Source organism: Euphorbia lathyris, chromosome 2 (assembly GCF_963576675.1).
Source record: "Euphorbia lathyris chromosome 2, ddEupLath1.1, whole genome shotgun sequence".
Lineage (NCBI taxonomy): Eukaryota > Viridiplantae > Streptophyta > Magnoliopsida > Malpighiales > Euphorbiaceae > Euphorbia > Euphorbia lathyris.
The window spans coordinates 29,563,707-29,578,463 of record NC_088911.1 but is presented as its reverse complement, the minus strand read 5'-3'; the positions used below and the strand labels follow the sequence as shown (position 1 = coordinate 29,578,463).

Here is a 14,757-nt window from a genome sequence, read left to right as displayed (position 1 = left end):
TTTTGATTGCTTGAGAGTTGTCCGCTTTTTCTATCATGATCGGAAAGCGTGTAGAATGAAAAATCCCAATATCCCTTATTCGGTAAGCAACCCAGTGGCAATGTGCCATAAATTGAGAAACAAGTTTGCCAAATGCAATATTGACGCGACAATTTTCAAAAATACAAATTTATGTGGTTTGATTGTCGTGATTCGTGATAATACTGGAAGTTTCTCGGTCTACATTACTAGTACAGTTAATGGGTTCATGAGCCAAAAATCATTTAAATTCTAGTTCTGAGATCCATTTACTCTGGACGACATCTTGTAGATTATCGAAAATGGAGTTTAATACGGATATGAAACTTGTTGTTGATAGTATTTACTTTAAAGGAATGGATCTCTCAAACATTGGTGTTTTGATCAAAGTTTGGCAAAATATTTTCACATACAATCTAAACTATTCGGTGTCTTATAAGTTATAATCTCTATTTAGGGAATGAAGCTGCTCGTTTAGTTAGTAAACAAGCGATTCCCATTAATACTACCGATTTTATTTGTGATTATATGAATTAAGAAGGTGTATATGATTGAAAAAAAAAAAAAAAAAAGATACAAGTGCCAAAAACCTTTCCGCCATGTCAGCAAGTGGACACCGCGCGTGAATCTCGCCAACTGAATTTGTGACACTACCAAGCTTCCCAAAAGAGACAATACCATTACCCCTCCACATTATCTGTTGCTCTTTCATTTTGAGAAAACACTTCATCTTCATTTTTCTCGGATCCCGTTCTTCTTTTTCAATTCTTCCATTTCCAAATTCTATCATTTCATCGAATGCAAACTACTAATCAGATCATTTCAATCCTAATCCATATTTCTGAGTTTTCAAATACCAGACATTGATTCATTGATTGAAGATTAACCTCTAGCAGATCATAAATGGCTGCACAACAGCAATCGGTTCTTCAAAAACCGCCGGGATACGTATCCGATTCCTCCGGAAAACCAATCGGAAGACCACCGAATCGAAATGCATTTTTTCAGCCGAGAAAACGACAGAGTAATTGTTGTCGTATGTGCTGCTGCATCTTCTTCATTATCTGCTTAATTCTATTATTCATCTTCGTAATTCTGGCCGGCGTTATGTACCTCTGGTTAGAACCGAAGATGCCTGTATTCCACCTCCAGTCATTTAAGATCTCTAAGTTCAGCGTCACTCAAAAGTACGACGGCACCTATATAGACGCGGCAACTATGGCGAGAATGGAAGTGAAGAATCCAAACAGTAAATTAACGTACCGGTACGGATTGTCGCAGGTCGGAATCACAACGGGGACAGATCAGGAGACTGAATTGGGATCGACGAGCCTACGGGGATTCCGTCAGAAGCCAATGAACACGACGAGTGTGAAGATAGAGACGAGTGTGAAGAACCAAGTGATTGAGGATGGATTAGGAGCGAAGCTGGGTTCAGATTTTAAAAATAAGAATATGGTGGTGAATATTCGGGTGAAGACGAGTGTCGGAGTAGCGTTTATTGGGGTTGAAATTGGGATGTTAGCAGTTGATGTGTACTGTGATAACATCAAATTGAATCAGATTGAAGATGGACTTATGCCTAAATGCACTATCCACACCTTCAAATGGTATTGCGTTACTCTTCTCATCATAAATTTTCTGTTTTTGGTATCTGCTACAAGATTTTGGGATAAGGATCAAATTGGTTTAAAATTTAACTTTGGGTACCAATTTAGCTCTTTAATTTGGTATTTGAAGTTAAATCTGTTAGGATCTAAAAACTCCCTTTAACACGAAATACAATCCAAAACCTGAAAACATTTTTAAAATTTACCTTAAAAAAATTCTAACAATTAAAATGGTTTAAAACTTCATCTACCATAAAATTACGCCCATTTTCGGACTTTTTGTTTTTAAACAGTTTTTCCTCCTTCTAATCAAATAATACTTAAATAATCTCAAAATCAAGAGATTAAAGAATTGTTGCTTAAAATATGGTTTCCACCAACTGTATGATAGAAATTATATGCTATTAGAGTAGTCAAAATTGAGTAACTTTTATATTAGTAAGAGTAAATTAAGTGATTTTTATATTAAAGTTTTGAAATTCAGTGATAATGATGTTTAGTAAGATTAAAATTGAGTGGATATGTGTATAATTTACCCAGAAATATTAAGAAGCGTTAACACAAATAATTATATTTTGTTAAGAATTATTCTTTCTTAACATTTTCTTTATTAATACTCAAAACCATTCATCCAATCAAAATTTAGACCCTGTTTTTTTGAAAGAATTTAGACCCTGTTTGAAAATAGTTATTAGCTGATTACTTTTTTTAATTAGCTGTTTTGACTAGTTTACTGTGTAAATTTGTTTGGTGAAACTTAGATGTTAGTAATAACTGTTTGTGTAAAATGACAAATAAAGAATGATCAAGGGTTTGACTAATCAAAACCTCTAATTTTACCCGAAAAGTTATTTACCAAACATCGCTTTAAAGTAATGACTTCGCGAATATTTTCCAATTATTTCAATATAGGAGTTTCAATATCAATTTGTAATTACATCCCAACAAAATTAACCTAAACTAATACATTTGAACAAGTATATAACTAGTGATTCTATTCTTTAAGACCAACCTAACCCCAAATTGAAAAGCTAAATCAAAGAATCAAAATTTATTTGGAATGATGGGTGAGCAAGCCAAGTTGAAGGGTCAATTTACACTTTACCTATCTGATTTTGAATTAGTAATATACAGCATTACAAGTGTTGATTTGAGTGAGCTAATTTTACATTAATGTTGTTGTTTTTTGTACAGGATCTCTGTAAATTAATTGAGTGCAGAAGCAAAAAGGGATTGAATTTGATGATACTATACATACCCAATTCATGATACAAAATTCTCAATAACATTTGTACCCAAACAGTGCATGTTCCTGCTAATTTGGTCTTTTTTCTTTTTTGCCAATTCTGTAATAGTAATTTATAATTCAATCAATATTCTTTACTTCAAAGTGGAGGAGAAGGGAAGAAGATCAAAGGAAAAAAGAGTGTAATATTATGGGTCCATATATCTAATTTTGGTGGTTGATTTATTTATTTGTTGTATATAAAATTATATTTTTTTATTGAAGAATCTCCATGTGAAGATAGGGCTGCAAATGGGGTCTCTCTTTGGATTCCTCATGAATTGTCAGGTGCCATTCTTGCATTATTGTTTTATTTTTTGTTAATAAAAAACATAAAGAGTGAAACAATTAAATTAAGGTGTGACACACCTAATTAGAGTAAGGTCTAAATTAGGTGAGGGATTGAAGGAGAAGACAACTAGCGGTGTTCTTCTCTAATAGCTGCCTGCTTTGTTAAGTCAGGATACTAGAAGGAGATGTGGTAACTGATTTGGATGACTCACTGAAAATTTCTTCCTAACTAATGCATTTTCATGCATGTTTTTATTCTTATCTTGTTTTTTGGTTAAACCATCCGGTACCCCGAACCACATTGGCCGACTAATCCGGATTCGGGGCGGATCCAAGAAATACGGTATTTAAATACCTCCCAATCGCCGTTGTGGGGGATCGATCCTGAGACCGCCCTACCAAGCGCAGCCCCATACTACCACTGCGCCAACCAACGATTGTAGTATAAAATAAAATCAATCACATGGGATCCATGTTGAAGGAAATTTTGAGTTTGGGTATTTTTCTCCCTCAAATCAATCAAGATGATAGCAAAAAGATAATTTAAGAAAAACAGTAAGAAACTCAGTGTTTGCTCGGTCATTTGATAACTTTGTTTATTCTTTAAGGGGTAACGTATAAATGTGATCCTATTAGTTCGGCTAATCGCAAATTTATTCCTAAAATATGAAATACTAAAATACTTAACTGTTTAAAACATTTATTATGTTTTTTTAAAGAATGTTTATTATGTTATGAACATAATTATAACCAATTTGTTAAAATACACGAAAATATTTTAGTTTATCAGTAAATTTGTGTGGAATGTCCGACATAACATTTGAATAATGGTTAAATAACAAAGGTAAAATTGATTTTGTTTGTAAAAATTAAGAATATAATTTTACAATATCATATGTTACAATATCATCTGTTACCTCTCTTTAAACCATTCCACTTTCAATTACACTTTATTGTTTCTTTTTCCTTTCACGTATTTAATTCTATAGCTTTCTTTTGGCGTAACCCAAATTTTTAATGAGTTTGTGTAAAATTAGGTTAACCGAAATTAACGGATTAACGGATAGTTAATAGTATTGGTTTTTTTTTTTGATGAAGGAAGGCACTAGGCCTAGGAACAAAAAAGAAAAGAAAGAGCAAAAATAAATCCTAATATACAATCATTCTGTCCATCAGCCTTGCCGATCTTCGAGTAGAATGTGATGGAGACCTGCAGGAGGCGCACCACACTCGTGGCGACCCATGGCAAATGTGCCTGCGAAGTTTGCCATCCAGTTAACTGCCTGATTATCTTCCCTGAAAACATGCTTTAGCTGTACTTTCCAATTTCTATCTATGAATCTCTGACATTCACGTATTATCTATCCCAATGGGTGGTGTACTTCAGTCGTGTTTTGCAAAAGAAGGATACCTGATGATGAATCAAGCTCGACTTGTATTTGTCTGAAGCCCTTAGACTAAGCCAAGCAAAGCCCAAAGTAAAAACCCTATAATTCTGCTAACATCACCGAACAAATTTCCAAATTAACTAGGAAGCCTCCTTTCCACTCACCTGAACTATCTCGGATTAGCCCCCCGCAGAGGCGGTTCCCGGATTTCCTTTGCTTGCTCCATCCGTATTCACTTTCACCCAATCCGGATCAGGTGGAGGTCACACAACCCACCTTGCTTCCTTCTGTTTAGTCGTTTGAACCAGCAGGAACTGAACCTGATTCGCCAGCAGATATGCCGTTCCCGCATTATTAAAAATCCTGTCATTCGTGTCTTCTATAACTACTAAATTCCAATTGAAAACAAAGTAGGTCATTCAATCCCATTTTAAGTTTAGGTTTTTTTCTTTTCAAAGTAACTTTTTTAGTTGCCGACCAAAATTTAGTTTATATATATATATATATATATATATATATAAGTATTTTTTTAAAAGGAAAGATTGAGTGAAAACAAGTAATTATATAATATTTTTTCATGAAAAAAACAAGTAATATTATATTTAGCAAGTAGTTTTGTTTATTTTATTTTTTATCCTTATTATTATTATAACGGGATCTATTTTATAAACAAAATTGGTTAAATATTGTATATAAGTTGGTTCTAGGGCAGGCCCTTAATCTAGGTTAGGAGTGCGTCAATCTAGGATCCAAGGCTCGAGGGTCAAAAAAAAAAAAAGAATCAGCGTACATGAGGTTTCAGGTTACGAACAAGTTGGAGGTTGCATATGAAGGAACCAGCAAATTAAAAGAATCAAAGATCAATCAGAACATGAGGTTATACGAGCTTTTTTGAAATGCAAGAAATTGAAGGGATCTCACAGATTCACCAACATTATCAACAAGCTCAAACGTCTGGGAAAGATATTCTCATAAGAGGAGAAATTAAAGAAAATCCTCAGAAGTCTCCCAAAAAGCTGGCAAACCAAGAAAACGTCTATGGAAGAAGCACAAGACATGACTACCTATAAATATGATGAATTCATATGATCTCTTCTCACTCATGAGATCTTCATGAAGAATTTTGAGGTAAAGGAAAAGTCAAAGGACAAGAAGCATAAATCCATCGTGCTGAAAGTGGACTCAACAAACGATGAAGAAATGGCAATGTTCACTAGAAAAGTGAAAAGAATGTTCAAGAAGAGTGATAGATACAATAAGAAGACATTTAGAAGGCCTAACAGACTTAAGAAGGAATATAGTGATAAGTTCAAGAAGGAACCAAACAAAACTATCACTTACTTTGAATGTCACCAACTTGGGCACATAAAGTCAAATTGCTTAAATCTAAAAACAGATAAGAGGCATGGCAAGAAAGCCATGGTGGCCACCTGGAGTGACAGTGAGGAATCCTCATCCTTTGAAAATGAAGCCTCTGATGTTGCAAACATATGCTTCATAGCCATAGAGACTGACAAGCTCAAAACGTCTGAGAATGTTGAGCCATCCAATGATGCTGAAGGTAATAAGTATGATCAGAGTATTGAGGTAAGTCTCTCTTCTAACCATAAATAAGAAATGATAAATGCTCTCCGTAATCTTTATTCTGTAATTAAGAAATATAATAAAAAAGATCAAGATGCTGAATATACGATGTGATGAAATTGAGAATGAGAAACTTGGTGATTCAAGTTATCTTCTGGAAGATAATTCTCGTCTATGAGAATGTCAAAGTCCTGATCAAGAAAGTCAATCAACTTACCGAGAAAAATAAATCCCTAAAAAAGGACATCAGCTCACTTCAAAGTCACTAAGTGACTCAGAAGGCTAATAGCCACCATCAGTAGTATGGAATGAAAACTTCCAGTAGGAAATGATGGAAACCTAAACCAGAGGTTGCTTCCAACTTTTGTGGAAAGAGAGGCCATACTACTGTTATGTCTTGGCACAAGAATGGCTATTATGATCAATATGATCAAAGACCTGCTAAAACTAACCCCAAATGACCCAAAACAATTTGGGTACCTAAGAAAGATTAATTTCTTTACAGGTTGGCTTGAGATACGCACAAGAATAAAAAATGTGGTATATTGACAGCGCATGCTCGAGGCACATGACGGGTGATGAAACTTAATTCATCAACTAGAGCATAAACAATAAGGAAATGTAAGTTTCGGAGACAATAAGAAAGAAAAAAATACTAGGATCTGGATCTATCGGAACCAATCCATTTATTGACTGAAGGAAAATAGGCATAACAGAACTATAATTTTTTTTTTATCTATTTCCCTTTCCCAAGATCCGTTAATCTTTATTCCATATTAAGAGGGTTTAAACATATGTACCTTTGATTGGAGAACTATCTATCGTTGCAAACGAAGGCCCACATAGATTATCAACCGTCTTTCACGAACACGAACAACCCGAAAGATTACACGTTCTTAATCAATCAAATATAACAATCGAGTATATATTGTCAATATCCACATGAACTAAGAAATGAATGAACTAGATAGGTAATTATTCGAGTAAGGTTCGAGAAGAATTTCAAGCCCTATTCTTTTGTGTTGGCTGAAATATGCTTATAGGGAGGGGCATTTATATTGTTTCGATTCCTAACCCTAATCCAATCAGGTTAAAATAGATAATTAGAATACTATTAGGTTTACTAATTAAATAAATAAGGATAATTATTAATCTTATATATATCTAATATAAATATAATTAATAAGTCTAATCCCATCAGAATACTTATATATGTTAGGGTAATAATTTAATTAGAGATATAAACACATTATATTTACTAATTAATAGGAACATTATCATTAATTATACACTCTCTCTATATATACATATATATTCACATAATTAATAATTCACAATTCTAATCAAATTAGAATTAGAATTTATATTTCCTAATAGAATTATCAATAAATCAATTAATCAAAACAATTCCCCTACACTATTAATTTCGGCTAGCCCCTTTCCTCACTCTAAAATTACCATTTCATCCTCCAGTCTTAATTTTGTGCGTGACCCATTAGGTTCTTGCCGCCACTAGCCGTATACACTTACAGGAACTAATTTAGACAAATTAATTTCAACTAACCGTATAATGGAATGAGTGCACAGACTGTTATAGGCAGAACCATAAACATTCCCCAGAGCGACAAGAAGTCAGGTTGATAATGACATTTACCTTTCCATATTAGGTCTAGTATAATACGACCCTTCATCAGTTATACCCTGAAATGAATCTGTAACTATGGAATATGTCAAGTTACATATAATGAGATGTTTGTTTTACTTATAGAATTAACTCCGAATAGATAGGTTAAGTGAAATCTCCATTTCTACTCTTAATGATATCACATTGCAAGGATTTCAAGTTAATTCTTCACAAGAGACCATGGATATATCTCTCATTTATCAGGAGTGACGAATGCTCAATCTAACATTAACTATCATGTAATTACTTTATGTGATACACAACGCTTGCTCGCACACACCCCAGGATCCTTCGTGTTATAGATCATGTTTGAACAGAGTCAAAGCATCACACTCCATAATCCAGAATCACTAATTAATGTTTATTTGAGTCTGAGGATTACTTATACATACTAATACATTTGAGATGAACATATGACATTAGATAAATCCATTCATCCTGTTATCTCAAGTCGGGTCCTAATCCTAAAGAACTCTTTCAAAGGATCCATGTAACTACCTAGATATCTGAATATTTAAAGCTTGTGAGATAAGCTTGCTTTTCATAACAGAAGATATTATTACATGCAAGTCTTAACAGTATTATGTTAATCCCTAAACAGAATACTTGACTTGGGGTAATTTAAGTTTATCAACTTATTAGTTCAGAATCATAAGGTATAGTCTTACTTTATGCTTGTATGAATACTTTATGATTACTTATATAAACTTGTTTAGTTATGATAAAAGGTCAATGCCTTTATATAGTTAAATACACTATATCTCATAAAAAATTGATAAAATAATAATTCATTTACAAATATTTTATATCATAAAACAATTGTCTATAAGACATAAAACCTAACATCATCCCACTTGGACTAAAGCAAGTTGTTTCTAAAACTAACCCCATAAAAGTTCAAATGACGATCATGAACCTTTTGGAGTTAAGGCCTTTGTTAACGGATCTACAACATTCTCCCCAGTAGGCACTCTTTCTATTCTCACATCTCATCTGGCTATAATCTCTCTGATAATATAGTATCGCTTAAGATAGTAATTAGATGCATTATGAGACTGTGGTTCCTTTTCTTGTGCAATGGCTCCATTTTATTTTTATCAAAGTACAAAAGTAATAGGATTCACAATGTTAGGCACCACTAGTTCTGTCACAAACTTCCTAATCCAAACTACCTCATTTTCTCCTACTGCAGCCACGATGTACTCAGACTCGATCGTAGAGAAAGCGATGCTTCCCTACTTAGAAATCTTCCAACTGAACGTGCCCCCATTTAGAATAAACAGGTATCCTGATTGGGATTTGAAATCAGTCTCGTATGTTAGATGACTAACATCTGAAAAATCCTTCTATTTTCAGTTCTCCTCCTCTATACACAAGGAACATCTCTTTAGTCATTCTCAAGTACTTAAGAATGTTCATGACCACAATCCAGTGATCATCACATGGATTTTCCTAATAGCGACTTGTTATGCTCAATGCAAACACTACATCAGGCCTGCCTGATACAAAGCATATCATACAATATCGAACCAATCGCACTAGAGTAGGGAACTACATCCATGTGTTTCTTATCATCTTCAGTTTTGGGACACTGATGATTATTTAAGTTGATCCCATATAGCATGGGCAATTTTCCTCTTTTCGATTCATACATGCTAAAATGCTTTAGCACCTTGTCAATGTATGTGGACTGGGAGAGACCAAGCAGTCTTCGCAATCTATCTCTATAGCTTTTAATCCTTAAGATATAAGCTGCTTCTCCCAAGTCCTTCATGGAGGACCATGTCATGTAAAATTACAGTCACGACTCTTTGATAAGTTGCACCCGCATTCTTCAATCCAAATGGCATCACTCGATAACAATATGTCCCCCATTCTGTGATGAAAGATGTCTTTACCTTATCAAGCACATTCATAAGAATCTGGTTATAACTGGAGAAACCATCTATAAACGAGTACATATCTGCTCTAGTTGCACTATCAATCATACTATCGATGTGATGAAGTGGGAAGTCATCCTTTGGAGATGCCTTATTCAGATCCCGGAAATCAACACAAACCTGGACTCTGCCATCCTTCTTGGCTACAGGAGCGATGTTGGCCAACCATTTGGAATATTGAACAACCTTAATGAACTTGGCTCAAATTGCTTAGCAATCTCATCCTTCACCATAACTGCCCATTCTAGTCGAAGTTGTCTCAACTTCTATTTGATCTCTTTGAATTTAGGATCAGTCGGAATTCGGTGCTCGACAATTTCCCTATCAACTCCCACCATATCGTCGTAAGACCATGCGAAATATTTTTAGGGTTTTCATGTGTACCGAGGTTAATGTCAATTCTTTCCTTAGAAGTTAAGTCATTTGAAATAGAAATATTTTTAGGGTTTTCATGTGTACCGAGGTTAATGTCAATTGATGAGTAATGAATGCTAAAAATGTTAGTAGGAGATTCTAATGCATTATCAGAGACATCACACAAGTAAGCAAATTGACTGTTTATTGCATTGAATTTGGTAAATAATCAAAATTGAATAAACAGGAAACATTAATCCTCCATAATCAGAGGGACTTCATCTTCAATATCTTCCACGTCCTCATGCAGGAGATCGTCGAGGTTTGTGGATAGCTCTTTCATTTTCTCATCTGACAACTTCTTCTCTTTATCCAAAGCCACTAAAGCTTCTTTCAGGCGCTCCTTTCCCTTGAGCATGATCTGCTCCATCCACTTCATCAACAATGTCATATGCACTACAAACCTCTCCAACCTTAGATGGTAGTACTCGAGGCGTTGCCTACTTCAATGCAGAGATAAGAAGCACCATTGTCAAAATCTTCATCGAAAACCAACTTCATTTTAGTCATGGCTTTGGAGACCTTCTCCTTAACCTCAACATTCTCTTCCCCACCGATAGGTTTAGATTTCACTATTTGTTGCATAAATAGGGCATCCTCACTTTTTGATAAATCCGTTGAAGATTTTAAATTAAGGTTAGATCCTCTCTTTCTACTAGCCCCAAATAGGAACAATCACCTTCTTTCATAGAAGGCCTTATCAAAGCTTTCTCAGGCTGATACCCTAGACCATGACAATGACAATGTTGAATGTGGTAACTCCTTGCTGATCCTTTCCAAGCCCCAAACTTAGAATGAAGTTCATCTTGAGCATAACATTGCCCACTTCCTTAGGCATATATTCATCATAAATACCGGATACCTAGAAACCTCCATAAATCATAACTACAACATGCACCTCATCTGCCTCAATAACTTCAATCCCATCTGCATCTGGGAACTTGATTTTTTAGCGAAGAGTAGAACCCCTCCCAATTTGTGGAACCATGGATGACCCAACGATAAAAAAAGAACGTTACTGGAACGTCCAAGACGGTAAACTCCACCTTGGTTTTGACTGACCCAACATTAACCTCCACTTCGAAGGTTCTGATGACCCACATCTTCGAATCATCATAAGCACGAATCACAGCGTGTGATCCCTTCAAACTTTAGTGCACTTAGCATTTTCATTAGGCACACATTCAGTGTCGATCCATTATCGATAATTGTTGAGCGATTTCCGCAAGTGCACGGTTTCGCTTGTAGTAATAAAAAGATATCGATCCCACAGAGAACGCTTTTTAACGAAAACTTATATTAATTCAGTTTAAATACAATTTAAGGTTTATAAAATAAATAAACGTTATTTGAAATTGGTTTGGTTTTGAAATTGATTGAACAAGAATTAGGGTAGAATGTGTAGAGTGTTAGAAATGTCTTCTGATTTAGGGATGAATTTACAAAACAGGAACATTTAGTTCTTTTTAGAAAAACGATTAAATGTATTCATTTACATTAAGCAAAGAAGTCAACTTTAAACTTTGTACATTATGAAAATGTAATATCATAAGCTCCTTCAATGTATTGGGCTTTGAACTGCTTTCGATCTTAATCCAAAGTATCGTGCCCTAATCAACCTGGTACTAATCTTTAACATTAAAAGTACCAACTAGTTTAGGTTGTTCAACAAAGTTTCCTTGTAATGATTTTGAATTTAACTACGTTTTAATGAAAACACCAGAACTCACTTTAGTGGATTGGTTACCATAAGTGCTACTTAAAAATGAATTTCAAGAGAACCAACTTTATTAGATGAAATATGAATTGAAACAAGTTTACAGAGAACAGAAAGCATGGAAACTTTTGACGATTGCAAGTGAAAGGTTGTCAATTCTTCCCTTGGGCTTCGTTAGAGTTTGTCAGACTCCGGGGCGGATCCTCTACTCAATCTTCTCGTTATATCTTCGTTATAGGGATGCGGACGGCCTCTACCAAAATGTAAACTAATAAGACCGAATCTAAACGCTACTGTGTTTGTAATTATCTTATAAACAATGTGTGTACATCATATTGCTTTTGTACAGAATCTAATTTCTAACTCTCGAAATGTGTTTACTTAGAACTTCGACATAAGTTCTACGCTCTGATTATAACATTTCACGTATGTTTTCTCTCAACATCAACTCTTTATTTATAGATGTTGAAGGGTTGTGACTGAAGTGATGTATCCGTTAGTTAAGAGTTGTGTCCGTTGTGAAGAATTGTGTCTATTGTGAAGAATCATGTCCGTTGTGAAAGGACGTCTTTATCCACTTGAACGAACGTGTTTCTTGGATTTCAGCATGTGTTAAATGCTCTTTGTAAATTTTCTGCACTTACCGAGGATGGTAATCCGCGGCCGTGAATGACGTAGCACTGAGTTGGGCGTCGGACGAAGGGGAGAAGTGGCTAAACCACGCGTGTCGCGGTCGTGGGTGGTGAATTCGCGGTCGCGGCATGCTGAGTTTTCCGTTTCTTTGCTTTCGTTCGTGTCCTCGACTTGGCGCTTTTGATTTACGTCGTCTTTGACTCCTTTTGTAGGATTTTTCTTCTGTTTTAGATCCTTTTTCGTTCCTATTTGGATTTTGCCAAATATTTAGGTACCTTGTAAGAAAGAAAGATATTCGAGAGTAAAAGTAATCTAAACAGATATAAATAACACGAATTTAATAAAAATGATATAAATGTTAATGATATTTTAGGTATATTTTGGGCTTAACAAATCTCCACACTTAATCTTTTGCTAGTCCCGAGCAAAATTTCACTGAACTTATTCCTTAACTAATCTCTTTATGAAAATAAAACATATATCTTTGTGTTTACCTTTTAAATTAGTTAAGCCGAAAAGACTAACTTCGCATGGCAAATTTATACGCAAAACATCAAACTAACTTAGTATAAATACGATATGTCATTCGTCTTGTATTTCAATGTTTAAATTGAAGTATTCGGGACGATGTAAGCACGCATGTTATTGAGTCTTTCATCTCAAGGCATTTCAAAGCACCAAATTTCCTTTCCCAAACGTAAATTATTATATATGATTTATGAATATTAAGTTTAACTTATTTGCTTAGTTACGCCCGTGATAAGGGTGGTCTCGATCGTAACTTTATATGCATTTTATTTGTTTTCGCTTAAGAGGTATCGACCATGCCATGGGTGGACGCAATCGTTACTTTAAACTTTAAACACGCTTAATTTTTCTAATTTTAAACGTTCCTTTCATACCTCGATTGTGATAAGGGTGGTCGCAACCGTGGCCAAAAGTACGCTTTTACTTATTTATTTCTTCCCTTTCATACCTCGACTGTGATAAGGTTGGTCTCAATCGTGGCCAAAAGTTAAGAATATGATTTATTTGATATGAATTATATATTGGGAAAAAGAAAGATAGCACATTCATCCTATATTGACTTAAAATTCAACATGTATTATGGCTAAAGTTTCCTTAAAAACTTCAATTGGTGTTAATGTAAGACAAAATCAAAACCGAGCTAAAATTTGTTAGTTCAATTTAATGCCTATAAACCTAATTGAAAATTTAAAATAAGATTTATTGTATCATGAATTGCATGATATGAAATAGAGATTAAAAATAAAGAATTTTTTACTTAAATACATTCACTCGAGACAATTTTTACTTAAAATCGTGTCGAAGATTTGTGAATTTTTTTAAAATATTACCCGTATAGAAATATATTATTTCTATCGATAATGATAACCTAAAAATAATCATAAAAAAATGTTAAATAAATTGTGTTGCAATATATGTTGCATTTGCATAAAAGAATGTTGCATTTAAAATTATTCTTATTCGTTGCATTTATTCGTACTAAAATAAAATGATATATGCAATATCTCCTCCCACACTTAAATTGGACCATGTCCTTATTGGTGCAAAAATTGATAAAACACGAAAAATGGTACGAAAATAAGTCATACGAATGAAGAAAGAAAAAGTAGGAAATTAAAGTATCCAAATTATGATATTAAAATTGTACCAAACATAATATAAAATAGGAGTATTGTAACAAATCAAAATAAATGAGTAAAGAAAAGATTAGATATAACCTGATTACGTGATCGTGAATCTGGTGGAGACGGTGTGGTCACTACGCCTTGACGACGGAAAAATGATAATAACCGGCGTCGGGTTGACGTGTGTTCTCTCCTTAAAATATGATATTGGTGCCCACCACAGATCATCTTTGGAATGCTTGTAACGATATCATCTAACCATACTTTTGTGCTTGTGTGTAGGAAACAACATGCCCTTGTGCTTTGCATCCTCTACATTTCCATCATCATAATGCATATCGTCATCCCCACCAAAATGGGTTTGCTCATTACCATCCTCTTTAATACGAATCTCTTCATCCCCAACTGCATAAATTGGAACCGCTGCCCTTCCGAATCTGAAATGATGCTGAATGGATCCATATTCAACATGCAACAAATTATTAGAGGTAAAGGAATCCTAATGAGTAACCTTCTTATGTTTAGGCATGGTGTGGAAAAC

The 14,757-nt window shown here is 34.4% G+C and overlaps 1 protein-coding gene across 1 annotated transcript; it reads left to right on the top strand.

Moving 5' to 3' along the window:
* Nucleotides 1–691: 691 nt before the first annotated feature.
* On the top strand, nucleotides 692–3,145 carry LOC136220264 (NDR1/HIN1-like protein 6). Its single transcript, XM_066008068.1, has 2 exons — nucleotides 692–1,628; nucleotides 2,823–3,145. Exons 1-2 carry the CDS (start codon nucleotides 922–924, stop codon nucleotides 2,836–2,838), a joined length of 723 nt encoding a protein of 240 aa, XP_065864140.1. The 5' UTR covers nucleotides 692–921; the 3' UTR covers nucleotides 2,839–3,145.
* The last annotated feature ends 11,612 nt before the right edge of the window (nucleotides 3,146–14,757 follow it).